The sequence below is a fragment of the Rhinopithecus roxellana genome, chromosome 3 (genome assembly GCF_007565055.1).
Source record: "Rhinopithecus roxellana isolate Shanxi Qingling chromosome 3, ASM756505v1, whole genome shotgun sequence".
NCBI lineage: Eukaryota > Metazoa > Chordata > Mammalia > Primates > Cercopithecidae > Rhinopithecus > Rhinopithecus roxellana.
Window position 1 is genome coordinate 184,143,194 of NC_044551.1, and position 18,767 is coordinate 184,161,960.

General features: G+C 36.7%; 1 protein-coding gene across 4 annotated transcripts in view; it reads left to right on the forward strand.

The window, feature by feature from the left end:
* The window catches only part of GABRB2 (gamma-aminobutyric acid type A receptor beta2 subunit), a 258,289-nt gene that overhangs the window by 128,204 nt on the left and 111,318 nt on the right, over positions 1 to 18,767 (forward strand). For all 4 annotated transcript variants that reach the window (XM_030927330.1, XM_030927329.1, XM_010388905.1 and 1 more), the window contains one exon: positions 11,082 to 11,164. In XM_030927330.1, the coding sequence (XP_030783190.1) occupies positions 11,082 to 11,164 (83 nt within the window). The remainder of the gene's footprint in view (positions 1 to 11,081; positions 11,165 to 18,767) is intronic.

The window sequence follows — 18,767 nt, forward strand, 5'->3', positions numbered from 1 at the left end:
ATATATACCTATATAGTACTTACCTAGAATGTTTCTGAGATTTTTTTGCCCAACTATAAATAAAGTTGTGTTTAATATCCTGGCATATAGTTTTGTATGAATTCACATTAGTTTATTAAAGTGGAATTTTTAGGAACACATGCTTGCACATTCAGTGGATTTTGATTAATGTTGTCTAATCACCCTTCAGAAAGTTTGTGGCAATTTACAGTCCTCCTGCCAGTATGTGCAAGAGGATCTATTTCCCTGCAGAATTTGTAGTACCAGATATTATAATTCCTTTAATTTTTGCTGATTAGATAAGCAATAATTGTCATGGCTTAATTTGTATTTCTAATACATATTTGTGGTTTCTAATGCTGTTAAGCATTTTTCCACATATTTACTTTCTATTTTATGTAAAAGAAAATATTTATTTTATTTTTTGTTATAGAAAATTTCAGCTCATCGTAGCCCACCTAAGAAGCCTACTCCACCACCCAGTTAAAGCAGCCTTCCCTCCCTGAACATTGGTCACTGACTCGTTTTATTTTCTTCATGATATTTGTCACCATCTGAAAATATCCTGTGTTTGTATTTACTTAATTGCTCTTTTCTGGGCCCCATAGTGGATTGAGGGTCTGTCTGATGTTGGGTTCTCCTGAAACCAATGCCAAAGGACCCTGTAACAAGCCCTCCCACATATTTTCCGTGCAGCTGCAACCATGTACTGCAGTGAAAATATGTGTGGGGGCATGTTAGAGACTGGGTCAGCTACAGGATATGTTGCCCACTGAACTTTCAGCAAGTGCCCTACCACGAGAGAGAGAAAAAAATTAATTGCACATATTTTTTTCCTCCGTCCACTGATGCTGCATGTCCCAGGAAGGTGTGTAAATATGTGGTGGTGGGAAAGAGAGGATATAAAGGCCATTTTATTTATCTGGGGGTTGCTCTAATGGCAACACTCCTGCCAGATCTCCCCTGCTGGGTTGCTGAGGCTCCATGGAGCATTGCATCATGCATCACAGTTTGCCGTCTTTGTTCAACCCTACAGTCTCCTTTCTTTCACAGGTGGTGGTCCTTAATAAATGTCCTTCAGGGTCTGCTTCTGGAAAACCCAACACTAGACAGAGCTGAATCCTTTAAAGGGCCCAGAAAGTAGCAATTAAGCAAATACACACACAGCATAGTTTCAGATGGTGACAAATATCATGAAGAAAATAAACCTGGGGATGAGGCTGTGGCCAATGGTGAGGGAAGAAGGGCTGCTTCAGTTGGGTGGTGGGAGAAGGCTCCTTAGGTGGGTTATGATGAGCTGACATCAAAATGATAGGAAAGGGGAAGGAAGTTCATTTAAGGTGGTAGGAACCTTCATTCCCTTAACCCCGAAATCCCAACACAAAGGACCCAGGAATGGAAGAGTTCTAATTTTTTGATGGACAGCCTAGCTAGAAGAACCTCAGATTTTAAATACACTTCTACAATGTATTCTATCAGTCAGAGACCTGACAGGCAGCAGATGGCACACTGAAAGTGGGGTAATTTGAGGAGACTGCAGTGAAAAGACTATTTACAAAGAGAAGAGCAGCACTCCCTCCCTCCCAGAGATAGAATCCCCAGGTTGCCACCAGCTCTTCCAGTTCTGAAGAGGAAAAGGAGGGAACAGACAAGGGAACCTGGCCACAGGTTTTACAGAAGCAAGACAGGGGAATCTGGCCACACATTTTGCAGAGGGAGACAATTTCCCTGGTCTTCCTCTCCTCCAACCCCAGACTCCTGCTCTGCTCCCCATTGGCCACATCTGCCCTGAAGCCCAGGGAGCCAGTTTCACAAGTCCAAACTGTCTACTCTTTAGGGACACACACTTGGTGGTTAAAGGTAGATTGTGGAACTGAAAAGGAAGGGAAGACACCCAACATGTGTAGTTCACCTTTTAAAGTAATATTTGGAATAAGTGAAAAGAGACCCAGCTGAGGCTGTAATTTGGTCTGTCACTGGCTAGCTGTACATCAGCATCTTCAAGCCACATTATTATTTTTTTTTTTTTTGCATTTGGTAAAAGAATTAAAAGACTGGGATAAAACTGATAAACTTGTTCTGAAATGGTATGACTCCAATGTGTCACAAATCAAAATAAAATATTAGAGAACTATTTTAATGAATGCAATAAAAAGTATCTGGCATATTGAGGCATTTGTTTTAAATTGAGAAAAAATTAATCACTTTTGAAGTAGAGAGTGGCTTTCTAGTCTGTAAGAGACTCTGGTTCAACTATATTATCATGATCTTTAAAAATTTTTATTTGTTTTTGTTTTTATAGATTCAGAGGTTACATGGTCAGTTTTGTTATGCGGATATATTGCACAATGGTGAGGCTTGGGCTTCTAGGGTAATGTTCACTACTCAAATAGTGAACACTGAACCTTGTAGGTAATTTGTCAACCCTCACTGCCCTCCTACCTCCCTGCCTTTTGCAGTCCCCAGTGTGTGTTGTTTTCCTTTGTAAGTACATGTGTACACATTGTTTAGCTCCCACTTGCAAGTGACGAACATGCCTTTCTGTTTCTGAGTTAGTTTCACTTAGAATAATGGCCTCCAGCACCGTCCGTGTTGCTGCAAAGACAAGATTTCATTCTTTTTCATTGATGCATAGAATTCTACAGTGTATATATACCACATTTTCCTTGTCCAGTCATTTGTGGATGGACACGTAGGTTGGTTCCATGACTTTGCTATTGTGAATAGTGCTGAGATAAACGTATAAGAGCAGTTATCTTTTTGGCATAGCAGTTTGTTTTCCTTTGGTTAGAGACCCAGTAGTTGGATTCCTTGGTTGGATGGTAGCTCTATTTTTAGTTCTTTGAGAAATCTCCATACTGTTTTTCATAAAGGTTATACTAATTTTCATTCCCACCAACAGTGTGTAAGTGTTCCCTTTTCACCATATCCTTGCCAACATCTGCTAATTTTTACTTTTTCATAATAGTCATTCCGACTGGGGTGAGATGGTATCTTATTATGGTTTTGACATGCATTTCTCTGATGATTAGTGATATTGAACATTTTTTTCATATGTTTGTGGACAACTTGTATGGCTTATTTTGAGAACTATCGTTTTTGTTTGTTACTTTGTTAGTTTGTTTGTTTTTGACACGGTCTCGCTCTGTCACTCAGGCTAGAGTGCAGTGTCTCAACCAAGGCTCTTTGCAGTCTTGACCTCCAAGGCTCAGACGATCTTCCCATCTCACCCTTCCAAGTAGCTGGGACCACAGGCGTGTGCCACCATGCCCAGCTAATTTTTGTATTTTTTGTAGAGACAGGATGTTGCCATGCTTCCCCCGCTGGTCTTGAACTCCTGGGCTCAAGCGATCTGTCCTCCTCGGCATCCCAAAGCACTGAGATTATAGGTATTAGCCACAGCACTTGGCCAGAAATGTCTGCGAATGTCTTTTGCCCACTTTTTAATGATGTTGTTTTCTCACTTGTTCCATTGTTTGAATTCCTTGTAGATTCTGGATAGTAGTCTTTGTCAGATACCTAGTTTGCAAACGTTTTCTCCCATTCTGTAGGTTGTCTTGCCCTTTGGTTTAATTAAGTCCTGTTTGTCTATTTTTGTTTATGTTGCATTTGCTTTTGAAGTCTTAGTCATAAATTATTTGCCTAGATCGAGGGTCAAGAAGAGTTTTTCTTACGTTTACTTCTGGGATTTTTATAGCTTTGAGTCTCATATTTAACTATTTAATCTATCTTGAGTTAATTTTTGTATATGGTGGGAGACAGGAGTCCAGATTTCAGTGGTTACAATTTAACAAAGAGAATGATTATTCTTTTTCAGGGATGCAGACTTCCTCTAGGACACAACTGAGAAGATAGTATGTTCTCACCTCTGAGATAAACAAAGTACCTATAGATGAGACCGCCAGGAATGTAATATGAGAAAGTTTGGTCATCAAAGAACTAGCAACAGAAGAAGAATAATGGCTGAGGTTGATATAGCTATATCTATTAATATTTTCATTTGAGTAGTATTTATATGCTCACAAAAATGAGTTTTTTGTTGCATAGTGTTGCTTTGATTCCGCAGCATGCTATTTAAGGGAATGTCTTCATAATAATGCCTGCATTTGTGGCAGAAACCTGTGTAGCCCTTTCATGGTCACAGTTTCTTTGCAGAGGATAAGATTCCAGAAAATGAAAGAGTCACAGAAGGCCAAACAGCTGCAGAAGAGTACAAATAGCTCTAATCTGAAATGCATGATTTATCAAATGGGAACATGATTGCTAGCAATCTTACTTTTTTTGGTGATTACAAAGTTGAGCATAGTAGTGCATGTGACTCTATATGAGGACTTTTAAAGAGCTTTTAACAACAGTTATGCATGAGTCTAGGAGATTTTAATCTAAGCAGAAGGCCTCTGTGGAGGTAAATCAAGAGGATAGAATGGCGAGGAATGCTGAGGGAGACCTTCAATCAGGGAGAAATATTAAGTGGGACTCCTTGGGGAGAGGCCTGTATTTGCTTGTCTGGGGTGGGCTAATCTACATAATTGACTAAAACAGAATGAACAGCTGTGAAATGCAGCATTTGAATGTGTGGGTAAAACAAAATTACAAAATATACAAGGTCACAGAACATGTAATGTATTTTCATGGGATTACAGAATTTCTAAGCTCATTTGGTATATAAGAAATTCATCAATCCTCCAGAGAAGCTAAATGACTTTAACAAGGTCAACTAGGAAGTTAGTTACCACATTCTAGTTAAAAATGTGGTCTCTGGAGTCAAACATCCAAAATTCATATTCCAGCTCTACCACTCACTGTGTGACTGTTGGGGAAAATCACTTTACTTTTCTGTGCCTCAATTTTCTCATGTATAAAATGGGAATAACAATAGGACTTAACTCACATTAAATGAGATGATATATGTCAGTGACACTAGATAGTGTCTGGAACCTAGTAAGTGATCAATTAATTTGTTAGTTATTAGTGAGAGTGACAAAGTGAAATTCACCTAACTCCTAGAAGCAATGTTTTATCTATTCTGCAAAAATAAGAGCATATTATAAAGGAAATATAAGTAAGATATTAATTCCATTATCTAACTAAGATGGTTGTGAGACACAGAATAACCTCAAGTCTTCTTGAAGAATTTGAAAGTAAAAATTTTTTAAAGTAACATTGGAGGAAAAGACTCAGGTGAGCTCTTTAGAATTTTCAGAAGTTTAGTTCATACTCTAAGGCTTAAATTCAGCAATTAGATCTTTTCCCCCACTAGCTGAAGTTTTTATATTAGTTTGCTTTGTAGTTTGCAAAAATATATATATATAATTGGCATTTTTAACATGTTAATTTTTCTCTAGTAATTGATGCCCACTAATGCTGGAGAATTTCTTTATTCTTTGTCATTAGAATAAATTGTGCTTTTATATAAATACACATTTTGAACAAAGTAAAAGCATGCTGTGTATTACAACAATATGTTTTGAATATAGTTAGGGTTAAGGCATCTAATTTTTTTAAACATACAAAGATGTATTTTTTCTTGTGGAATAATTGGATGGTTGCTTATATAAAGAAATCAAATAAGGTAGAAGTCCAAAGTCACTTTCTTTTAATTTCTGGTTAAAATCCTAACAAGAGTCTCACATGTTTGACCATATATTCTAGTCCTGAAGCCCCTCTTAAGGAGGCTACTGAAAGGCCCAAGTTACATCACCTTGATTATGATTCTGAGGTTTTCTTATTGGCTGGCAAAGGCATTTGTTATTACTTAAAAGCTATCTTTGGTCATATTCAAACTTGGATCCAGATGTCATATCTGAATTTGGAATGCTGGCTGGGCATGGTGGCTTATTCCTGCAATCTCAACACTTGGGGAGGCCGAGATGAGAGGAGATTGGTTGAGCATAGGAATTCAAGACCTGCCTGGACAATATAGTGAGACCTTGTCTCTACAAAAAATTTAAAAAGTTAGCCAAGTATGGTGGTGCACACCTATAGTTCCAGCTACTTAGAAGACTCAAGTGGAAGGATTGCTTGAGCCTGGGGAAGTGGAGGTTACAGTGAGCTGAGATCATGCCACTGCACTCCAACCTGGGTGACAGAGTGAGACCCTGTCTCAAAACAAAACAAAAATGAACCTTGGGACCAGGTACGGTGGATCATGCCTGTAATCCTAGCACTTTGGGAGGCCGAGGCGGGTGGATCACCTGAGGTCAGGAGTTCAAGACCAGGCTGGCCAACATAGCAAAACTCCGTCTCTACTCAAAGTACAAAAATTAGCTGGGTGTGATGGCAGTTGCCTATAATCCTAGCTACTCGGGAGGATGAGGCAGGAGAATCGCTTGAACCTGGGGGTGGAGGTTGCTGTGAGCCGAGATCGCACCACTTCACTCCAGCCTGGGCGAAAGAGCGAAACTCTGTCAAAACTAAAAACAAAACAAAACAAACAAACAAACAAAAAACTTGGAATACTATGGTAGCATCAATAAATCTCAGGTAATGACACTATAAAATATTTACTATGGCTTTGGTACAAAATACTTGCTTAGTTGTATTTCTTGATTTTGTAAAATATTTACTATGGCTTTGATACAAAATACTGGCTTAGTCGTACTTCTTGATTTTATAGATGCCTTGAGTGACTGTTTAGGCTGTGCTATGTATTTGTTTTCTTGCTCTATGTTAATATTTTATGGCACAAGTAATTTTTGGATAATATTTTCCATTGGCTAAGTAGTAAAGAGTTTATCCAAACATCTCTTAGTCCAGTCAGAATATTAGCATTTCCCAAGGGTGGTCTTCATCATACAATAGAACTTACCCCATGGAAGAACCTTTTCCACTTTTAACTATAGACAATTTACTGCGGGTAAATAAGACACATTCTTAGGCATCATTGACTCTTTCCTTTGATTGAAGACAGAATTGTTTCACAATGGTCTTAAAAATTAATCAGGATACCTGCATAATGGTGTACTAGCCTCACTTCAAAGACTCCTAGTAGTGTTGTTGAGTTATTTAAGATCCACTAAGGGTGTTTGTCATCACTCAGAAAGACATGTTCATGAAAAGCTCATTAACTGTGTTTATTGTATTGACTTCTTCCTGTAGAAACAGCTCTGTTATAAATCAAAAAGTCCCAAAGAACAGATTTAGATGCTTATTCCCGAGCTTTTTGGAATAGATTAATTCCAGGATAGCTTCTTCTATATTTTAACTTCCAAATATATTTGAGAGTTTTTACATGAGTTAAATAAGGCACTTACTAAATATAGAGAATTGCATCAAAATCTTTAGTTTTGGAATGCTTATGTTTATTGATCCCTCCCTTTGTTTTATTTATTGTTATATTGATTTTATTATTATTATTATAATTAATATTTTTTATTTGGGGTTGGTGGCATGTGCCAGGTACTTATCAAAGGGCTTGAGATATAAGTATGACAGAACAGATGTGGCTCCTGATCTCATAACACACGTGGAAAGATGCAAGCTTCTTGTACATCTGTATTTTGTTTCATAGAATTCCATATATATGTAGGGAGTAATTATTTATTTTGCAAATTTATGTATTGGGAAGCTATTTACATCCATCTTGATATCTCTGCCTTGCTTATAATGTAAGTGTGTGGGTATTCTACATGTCTTTATGTATATAAATGTGTGCTCATACTGCCAAATAACTTCTAGTAAAATGAGTTATCATTATCTACACGTTAGCAGGTAGTAATAACTATAACAAAAGTTGCAGAACATTTTATGAGTTAAAAATATTCCTACTTTTGTTATATCACAGCAAAGTAGGGTGGCAAGTTTTCATTGAAATTTTCAGGATGAAGCAACTAAGTGTCAGAGAATACAAATGACTTGTCTGTTACTCATCATCGACTACGTGATCAGGACTCCAAATGGACTATTTTGGCTGCAAAGTTTCTGTTCTAATGCAACAGAAGACACTTACAAATGCTTTGTAAATATTGACTAGAAGACATTATAAATGTCTTTTAGCTTTATGAAGTGTATTATACCATTAAACCAACAGTAAAATGCTGGACTAAATAGGAATGTGTTTGTGAGGAAAACACTTTCTTCTAATTTATTTTTAAACCATGAGTAGAACTCATTGCTCTTGCAATAGTATTAGCCAATATATTTTTCTTGATGTTTCCAGCACCAGTTCATGGATGCTAGTTGCCATGAACATGTATCAGCAGAAAGTGTAAGCCACAATCTATAGTAGCAATTGCAAACTTCACTCATTAACGCAATCAAGCCTTCTAAACTTGGCTGTCTCTCTTTGTTGTAACTGTATATATGCTCTTGTAACTTTCATATCTTTTGTATTCATTCTATCAGATGAGGTTAATTTTCTCTAGTTTCTCAAGACAGGATTATTTCTGCCATTTTACATAAATAGCATTGGTGTTTAATATGCCCATCATGTACCTAATTTTATTTCTGTTGAAAATGTCTGTTCTGTATGGTAAAGATCTCTGTATGTTATTGGCAATTCAGAATGAATGTACATGTAATACCAAACTAAAAAACAAAAAACAGCAGTGGACCAGTGAGAAATTTAGCCGAGTGTCACAGAGCCAAAATAAATTGCAATTTTTTAACCGTGAGTGAACAATAAAATGCAAATATAACTTTTAATAGAATTTATAGAATATAAGAATTTGGTAAATCCCATTGAAAACATAAACAATCAGGTTGATAAGATAAACTCTGGTACTATTTTTGTAATCTTAAATGAATTAAAATGTATCTATTGTTAAAATATAAAAAGAACCTCTACAACATTCTAGACACATTCTAATTTTAAACTAAAAAAAGAGAAATAATGTAATAAAATAATCCTCCAAATATTAATAGAAAGACTTATAATGAGCAAAACCAACTCCTGGCATCTTTATAAATTCATGTATTTATTCATCCATCAGATACTTATTGAGTTCCTTAACAGCAAATAGAACAAAGTCTGTGCCCTTAAGCAGCCTAAACTTTATTAGAAGACAGGTTCTTACAAAACATAAATAAGGCTGGGTGCAGTGGCTCATGCCTGTAATCCCAGCACCCAGCACCCTGGGAGGATGCTGGAGGATTGTTTGAGACCGGGAGGTTGAGACCACAGTGAGCTGAGATTGTGCCACTGCATTCCAGCCTGGACAACAGAGCAAGAACCTGTCTCTAAAAACAAGCCATAAATAAGCAAAATAATTTCAGATTTTGGTGATTGCTTGAAGGAAACAAACAGAAAGATAAGATGGAGCGTTAGTTAAATCAACCACTTTGGGTGGGCTGCTTGGAAACGAACTCTCAGAAAAGATTATTTTCAGCTGAAGGATCAGGAGTGAGGACTCTGTAAAGATCAGGGAGACACATGTTCTAGGCAGAGAGAGCAAGTAAGAAGGCCGAATGATATTGACTGAGGACATGGAGTCAGATGATACTGGGAAGGAAGGAAAGGACCAGAGTATTCCAGATACAACAGGCCATAGCCAAGACTCTGGCTATCTTGGAAGAGCCATTGAAAATGTTAAGCAGAGGAGTGGAAAGATCTAATTTACGTTTTTAAAAGATCTGACGGTTGTGTGGATAATGCATAGTGGAGCAGTGAATAGAGAGACTGGGAGACCAAGCTCGTGCAGGGCCTTGGATGTAAGGTATTGAGGATGTAAACTCAGAGGGGAGGCAGTGGGGATGGTAAGGAATCGATGCAGCAGAGCCAACAGGACTTGGTGAAAGAAATTAAGGAATTGGGATAAACATCAGCTCTAGGAGACTTACGAAATTAACGGAGCACAAACCTTAATGAAACAGAAATCAAACTAAAGAGCCGAGAATGATTTACTTCGAGTTAATCACATATTTCCATTCTGCACCTGAGGAGTGAGACTCTCACACCTGACTCAGGAATTCCATCGGCTCAGTCCACCTGGGTTACTGGTTTAGATTTTGTCCAAGACTTTTTAAATAAAAATGTCTAGCTATAGATCATTTCTCCCAAGCTGGAGCTATATCTTTCTTCTCTGTTCCCAACACATAGTATTGTACCCCTTACACTAGAGTAAGCTAAAGTTGATCAAATTCAACATTAATTTCTACTTTTAGTTTCCCTCAGCAGATACAAAATTTTCAAAAGGTCTACTATGTGCCAATTACTCTGTTGGAGTTTTTACTAAAAAATGGAACTCATACCTATATTTGGTATGTTTTAAAACTTGTGTTCTTTCATGATCCTATGATGCCTCATTAATCAGAAAACATACCTTGATAACTCTTTTAGACTTATATATATATATATATATAATTATATATAGTTATATATATTTGTATATAATAATATATAAAACAATATATAAAACTCTAATGTATATATTTTTTGGCTTCTAGAAGGTCAACAGAAAGATTAGTAAAAAATAATGACAGAAATATAAAGACGAAGGAACGGATTTGTTTTTTCCTGATAAAATAATAAAGGTACTAAGTGTTCTAAATAAATAACTCTGCCTTCCCATAGGAGTATACTGTCTAGGGGATCATGAAAACATCAGATTACTCAGGATGGAAATCAGGTATAGATAAAAGGCTGATTGTATGTTATGTTAAAGCACTGGCAAAATACTATGCTATGTATAGAAGGGTGAAAAATGATGGACCAAAACTAAGATTCATAGATCACATTTTTCTGATCTTGAGGAAAGGAGGAGAAAATAAATGTGAGAGAAATGGGAATATTCTTTGCCCACATTTTCAGTCAGCAGTGATGCTTGTAAAATAGAGTTTTGGCACCACTCCACCTCTCCCCAACACACTCTGGGGGCAGGAGAAGTGCCTTTTGAAGAAACTCTCTCCGATTATTTTGATACAAGTAGATAATGAACCATACTTTGGGAAATACGGATTTAGTCCAGTCTCTTTCTTCTGAATCAGTGTGAGATTCATAAAGGAATATGGTTATTAAGGTTGCATCAGTCATTTTCATTAATACTAAGGCTAAGTCACAGTCTCTTCTTTGATACTTAGATTTAAATTTCCAGCTCCAGCCTTAGACCTGCTAACAACACTCATCATTGCTATTTATCTTCTAGAATCACAACCACAGCTGCCTGCATGATGGACCTAAGGAGGTACCCACTGGATGAACAAAACTGCACCTTGGAAATTGAGAGCTGTAAGTCGTTCTGAGAATCCAGCTAGACTGGACTCTGCTTTAATGTTCTTATGCAGAGGACTCCGGTGCTGGCTCATGTCCAGACCACAGGCCCTGAGCTAGGGCTAGGTTCTGCCAGCTCACTAAATTTGGTTGAGGGAGGCATTGACAGCATCTTTTCTCAGTTATGCTGCCACCCTCTTAGTCTCATCCCTAAATCTTCGGGAGAGATATTTAGGGACGAAATAATCTGACAATAAAAGGAATATGCTAACAGCTGGGAAGGGGACCAAGGGCTATTTCAGGCATTTAAAATATGGAATTGGTGCAAACAGTTACAACAGGCTTTGGAAAATAGGTGGAGGTGGCAGAGTGTCACAAGTTGTCCTGTCTTTGTCTCTCATAAACTTTCTATCTTTGTAATTGCAAAATAAATGTGGTCTTTCAGATTAGTTAAAACATTCATAGAGTAAGGTTTTATAGAATGTTTTCTGTTGTTATTTCAAGGGACTATTTTCAGTCTCTAAAGTATATTTTTTGCTGAAGGCCATCTGATGAGCAAGATTGTGAGTGTGTGTGTGTGTGTGTGTGTGTGAATTCTGTTTACTGTGCTGACCTGTTTTGCAATGTGCTTGCTTTTCTAGGCCATGATTTTAGCTTCCACATTGATGATTCAGTCAGCTGCCCTATTGGGTGGGCTAAAATGGTGATTTCATAACGCATCTCCATTTTGGAGGTCACACAGGGTGGTGGTTTGAGGTAGAAGAACATTTTAAGTCTCTGTCACTTCTTTGCAATGTTTTCATACTTTATCTCATGAAATCTTTATCCCACTAAATGATTGGAAGCTGACAATTTTATATCCAGAATTCTAAATAATGAGTAACCGGACTGCTGTGAGAGTACTCTTAGCCTTTGTGAGGAGTTTTAGCTCTGGCAAGTAGCATGACTAAATCATTGCTCTGAGCAGAAATAAGGCATTTATGACACATTGTGGATATTTTTGCTCAATTTAAAAGATAGCTTCCAGGGTAATTAAATTACATGTATTTTTGAAGAAACTGATTGCATACTTGTATTTCAAATCATCATTATTTTCAAATTATATTTTTGCCTTACAGAGCTAGTTAATGAAATTGGTCCATAGGATTGCAATGATTAACTTTATGTAAATATTTTTAGGATAGCCTTGCATGTGGCATTTTCTAAACTTATGGCTACAATTTAGAAAGCATAATAATGTTCTACAAAGTTCAAATTCTTTTGTAATTTCACATTGTTGATGTAAGAATATGCTGAAATAAGCACGTTGCTGTGTACCACTCATGAATTTCTGTGGTGAAAGCATGTTTTGTTCCAATTTTGGTATATGTGCTGTCAGAGAGAGCATAAGAGCATTTTTTTTGTGGGAAAATTATTCTGGGATATCAAATAATCATAGTTTAGGTAGGCGAAGGACTTTCGTGGATATTATTTCATCTGAGCCTTCTACAAATCTCTCAGATAAGTAAACAAGGCCTCTTTATTTTAAAGAATGGATGCCTAAGGATGCAGGCAACACCTAAGAGTTTTCTGTTATTAAATTATAATTTTGACTCGAATATTTAAAAATTACCATGATAATTCTTTAGGCTTTACATATCTCACTTCATTTCACAATCACCTTGTTAAAGAAGGCTGATATTAATATTTCTGTCTTTACAACCACAGGGAGTCAAAATCAAGGAGGTAAGGTGATTTGTCTAAGATCCTTCAGCCACTTAGTGGTACAGTGGCTCTGTGCTGATTTGAAAGATAGCTGACTTACTTAGAAAAGACACTGATTTTGGAGAGACCAGATTAACAGACCCTTATTCTAAAACCGCTTAATCTAAAAAGTAGGAAATAACCTGGCCTCATGGAAAATTTGGGCTTATTCATATTTAGACTGTTAGCAAATCATTGCTACAGAGAATTAGATATGGTGTTATATTAATAATATACATGATATCCAGGCTTTATTGTTGTAAACAGGTTGTTTACTAACTAAACGTATTGAAATGAATTTAGGATCCCATTCCTTAAACTACTAGTTCTCTGGGCATTCATTCATTCTCTTTCTCTTTCTCACATCCTTCTTCCTCTCTCATCTTGCCCATCCCATCTCTCCCCTCATCTCTCTTTTTGTCCTTCTCTCTGTCCTTCTCCCTCCTCCTTCCCTCTGTTTTCCCCTCCCTTCTTTCTCTGCTTTCCTCTTTTCCTCCCTCCCTCTGGCAAATGAAAATTAATCTAACTGTGGCATTACTAAATTATTAATACCTTGTCAGCATATCAACAGTCAGTATATTGGATCAGTTCAGGAGAGGATAACATAACCTGACTCTTGGCAGCTTGGAGTCAGGGGACATTAGGATTGACCTAATCGTTCATTCATTCTTTCACTCAGGAAGGTATTTGTTCATCAAATTTTTATTTAAACGCTATTTATTTTATTTAAACGTTATATATTTAACGCTAACCATTTACCAGGTATCGTAATAAGCTCTAAAGATCTAATAGTGAATAGCAATATACAATATCCCTGGCCTCCTTTATTAAGGTGAGGGAGATAGATATATAGGTTGTGTATCCCAAATCTGACATGCTTTAGACCAGAAATATTTTGAATTTCAGATTGTTTCAGATTTTAGAATATTTGCAATATATTTGTAAGTAGTATATTACATACTTAGCAGTTGAGCCTCCCTAATCCAAAATCTGAAGTGCTCCAGTGAGCATTTTATTTGAATGTCATGCCAGCACTCAAATTGATTTAGATTTTGGAGCCTTTCATGTTTCAGATTTTTGGGTTAAGGATACTCAATGTCTAATTTAAGTCAATACATGCATGAATATAAAATTGCATTACTAAAAATTGCTGCCAAGATGAAGTACTTAGTTCTATACATCTTTAAAAAAGGCTGTTTAAAGCAAGCCTTGAAATAAAGTACTGAGGGCTCTAAAAGGTTAATATGGACCACACCAAGTTCATGACTTTTCTTAAATACAGAGGGATGGGGGATGTTTCATAGAATTCATGAGATTTGTAGAATTGGATGGGTCTTGATAATATTTATCACTATGAAGGCCATGAAACTTAACTGCTAAAATTGAAAGGAGAAATCCATTCCTAGACATTTCTAATTCTGTCTCCTAAAGCCACCTTTTAGCTACATGTTCCTGTTACCTGTGTGGTCAGAGGCAACTCTACTATATTTTGTCTACATAGCATGCATTATGTTTCTGTCTCTCTCTGAAACTTTCAGTACAGGTTGGGAAAGGGACACTGGAATACTGCCTCTTTTTCTAGGGAAATGTCACCCAAAAAGCACCAAACAGCAACAATGTTATGCCCAAGGCTACATAAAGTTCTTTTGAATGCACTTGCTGTTTAGGAATGAGTTCTAGTACAGAAATAGTGAGTCTCCCCAGGTGTGCCGACGCTTTTGGAATCTGATGCTGCCAAGTATAATTCAGAACTGTTAGTACAAATCAAAGATTTCTCTCTTTAAAGAAAAATACGTTTTAATCACATTGTCAGGAGGACATTGAAACTCATTACACCACGAGGCCACTTAATATGTCCCATCCAGATATAAAAAATAGTGAAAAGGAGGTGGTAGAAGTATTATATAGCTTTGAAATGGGAATAGTCAGGGGAATACTCAGCTGTGTTCTGTGCCAGCTCAGCTACACAATACCAATGTCAAGTACATGGCCTCATTATGCTCCCCTCTTCCCTCCCTCAGGAGAAAAGCTGCCTTATGTAGTCTTCACTCTGGTTCCAGGTTTTCCACTTAGGACATGTGAACTGCTTGTCTGAAAAGGAATAAGGAATTCTCTAAACTAAACCCATTGATAAACTGCTCAAATTACTAAAAATCCAAAGGACAATGTTTTATTCATTCGTTATGTGTTTTTGTCTCATCTTATCTCTGAGTGAGCGTCAGTGTCACAGAGAAGACGTTTAGTGTTCTCATTTTCAGGAATGTGGATTTTCAGTCAATCTCAGCCATAGTGGGATCTATGAAGAACTAGAAGACATAAAACTTCCTCAGCAGCTCTTTCACAGGCACCTTCACAGGGATGCACAAAGTGTTTACTGAAACAGCCCGTCAGGCGTCTCCTTTTAAGATTTAGATAAAGAAAAAAGTCCTACACACTTTGTGACAGCATCAGAAACCAATTGTTGCTGGCCTCTCAGAGTCGCTGATTAAGTCGCTGCCAAAGTCACTCACTTAGTGGACCCTCTTTCTTCAGGGGTAAAATGGAAATAATAATACCTAACATAGGAGATTGTTATGAAGCTCACATGAAGTATTTTAGACAAAGAATCTAACACATTGCTTTGGTCCATGGTAGACATCTAATAAATAGCAACTTCAGTAATTAATAATTACTATTACTATAATAATCCCAGCTTTGGTTGTTATATTTTAAAAGTCCCATACTGCCATGGATTGCACTAATTATGAGATTAGTAAGTCTAGCCGAGGAGACCCAGAGCCCAGCATCACCCTTCTAAACCTTCGTAGATTTTATTCTGGCCCTTGCTTTGACATTCCAAGTAAGTCTCATTTTCTGTAGTGCTGTCTACTTCCTCATAGAATGTTTCAGCCAGCTGTGCCTACAGTATAAGATGCAAATTAATTATTAATTTGTTTTATTTTGACTGTAGGGAAAGAATTAATAGCTAGCTTCAAAATCCAAAGACGCATATTTAAAAACATTTTGACCTCTGGATTTGGATTAAGTGAAAGAACAGTTCATTTATAAATATAATCCCTTCATGGTTTTATTAACATTTCAATTGGCCAAAGAAGACAATCAAACCTGGTGGTCATCTAAAGCCTGTTTGATTGATATAGCAAAAGGTACTTGTGAGTGTGTGAGAATGTTTTGGTGTAAGCATCTCTTCTTCTTAGAGTATGCACCATGCTTTAGGAAGGCAGAAGACAGAAATGTGCCTGTTGTGTTACTGATTTCTAATTTGTATACTATATAAAGACAACATGTTGTTGGCTCATTGATGGAATAAAGGCTGTGTTTTCTTTATTCAACAATTTTATTCTAAATCATCCTTGTCAAATAGGTCAGTATAGATTGATACATTGAAGCTTTTGAGATATTGCATCCAAATTTACTATAGCAATGAGCTAATATATTCTGTATTGGGTTATGCTATATAATCACTAATATTTCAGTAAACATAAATACAGTATTTTTAATAACTTAAAAAATGAAAAGTGCATTATGTTTCTCCATCCCCGGGTAAACACTGATAGCACCTTAGAGTATAACAGTAGTCTCAAAACATCTGTAACAGAGGAAGTAGTGAGCAGGTGGGGCTCTTTGGAAACGTGGTATAGTCAATAAGAGGGTATTGTTTGAATAGAGATAGACTTGTCTAGTATGGTTTCCGCAAGCTAACTAAACAGGTCACTTAGCTTCTTCGAGCTGCAGTTTCTCATTTGTACAATATTGTGACCCTTAAAGGTAATAAGATAATCAATATAGAGATCTTTGTGCAATGCTTGGTACTGATATTTCTATAAGTAGCAGTTGTTATCATTATAGCATCATCATTATCATTATCAAATTACTGCTGGAATACTGTGCTCAGTTAGAGTTACATTTTAAGAGGGATATTTAGCAAGCAGAACAACCAAAATATGAATGATATATAAACTATGGAGTCTGGAAAGCCAGTAGAAGGAACTGGAGTGATGGAGGGAACATTTACGCTGAGGAAGGAACACTTAGGCTAGGAAGGATGGCAGTGGTTGAACAGGATAGGTATTTTCAAATAAATGCAGAATTTCCTCTTAAGGAAAGAGAGTAGACTCTGTGTACCCTAAAGACAAAATTAACTAATGGTAAAAGATGCCAAAAGGCAATTTTCAGCTGAAAGTTAAAAAAAGAAAAGTTTATAGCAGTTACAGCTGGTGAAAAATCAGATGGGCTGCCGTATTCTGTAAAGTCATTTTCTGGGAGTAAAGGAATTCTTTCACTGAGCAAGCGATGGGATTACATTGTCTCTAAGTAGCTGTAGGTTAGGGGTTACTTGGCACACGCAAAAATATATAGGACTTCAGTTAAAGGACAACTAGGCAGGCCCTGGTTTATGTGAGGATGCAGATCCCATATGCATATACCTCTGAGAGCAATGCTATTTAGGAAAAGATGAAAATCACATCCCTGCTAAAATTTAAAGTAGAACAACCTATGTGTTTTGCTGTTGGTCTGTTGTTGTTTCGCTAGCAATCTTACTTCTCTCAGATTTTCCTCATAGGAATATATCTCACACTTGTGCCTATGAGGAATAAGGCTAAAACCCTAATATTTTTCTGTCTTTCTGAATAATCTAAACCTTCTTGAATATTTTGATCTTCTTAAGGCTCAACAGAAGAGAAGGTATGTGTGCATGTGTCTGTGCATGTATGTGTGTGAAAGGAGGGTGGAAAGTGGAGGTGTCACATAATGAAACTAATAAATATTTTAGGTGATCCTTGAGTTATTTTAAATTAGAAAAATACTTCTGTAAAACTCCAGTGAGGCTTCATTATAATTATTTATTGAGAAAAAAGCAAAGAGCACTGTAAATGCTCCATGGTGTCACTGCATACAAATTTAATTTGCATCACTGTTCTATTTTGATATTTTCTTGAATTGTGTCCAGTGTTGTGGAAGTGAAGAATTTATATTCCATTCTCGCTGTGTGAAGATACTTTGTTGGAATGTGATCTTGGTTTAACAATTGATCCCCCATGACCATAGACAAGTGCTTGGATATGCATGTTGAACCTCTGGCATTTCCTGTGGATATTTCTGACCTTGACGTATATCTGGACTCGAAGACTCTGCCTTTTCAATTTTCAATTATTAGAAAGTAAACTAGTGACTTGAGTATAAAGGGTATGTTTTAATATTGAATATTAAAAATAATAAGGAAACCCTTTCCATCTAAAGTGTTCTTTCCCCTGGTAAAGAGAAATCTTATTTGTTTAATGTCCTCTTTTAATGTCTCTGTTTTCTCCCTCTGAGGTTTGCACTAAATAGATCGTTGGTCTCCTGCATAAATGTGCCATGGATCTGAACTGAAATTTTTAATTCTTATCTTCCAGATTGCTAATATTTATTTTATTCTAAAGATATTATTATTGGTAAATATTTTGTTTTGGCAGTCACGTCTTCAGTTTCTAAGAACTCTTCTTTATGATGTGGCTACTTATTTTCCATACTCGCTTGTTCTCATGGAATGTCCTTTTGGTTTTAAACATCAAAATTTAAGTTATTTTACAAGTTTTCTGCTCTGTTCCTCTTTCTTTCTCTGATGATGTATGTTGGCTTATCTTGGTCTTTCTTTTTTCATGCTGATGATTTTCTTCATATGTCTGCTAATCTTGGAATTCAGTTCATGTTTGTAAATAAAAGACTAATTTGACCAGATCAAGTCTCTCATATGGGTTTTTAAAACCTATATGCATTTCCTCAGCACTTTTACATGATGGTTTCCGTAGTCAGCCTCTTTGCTGAAGAGGGTGGTACAGGAGGACATCTGGCCATGCTCACCAGTCTCCGTCTTTGAGAGAGTGTACTGGGACCT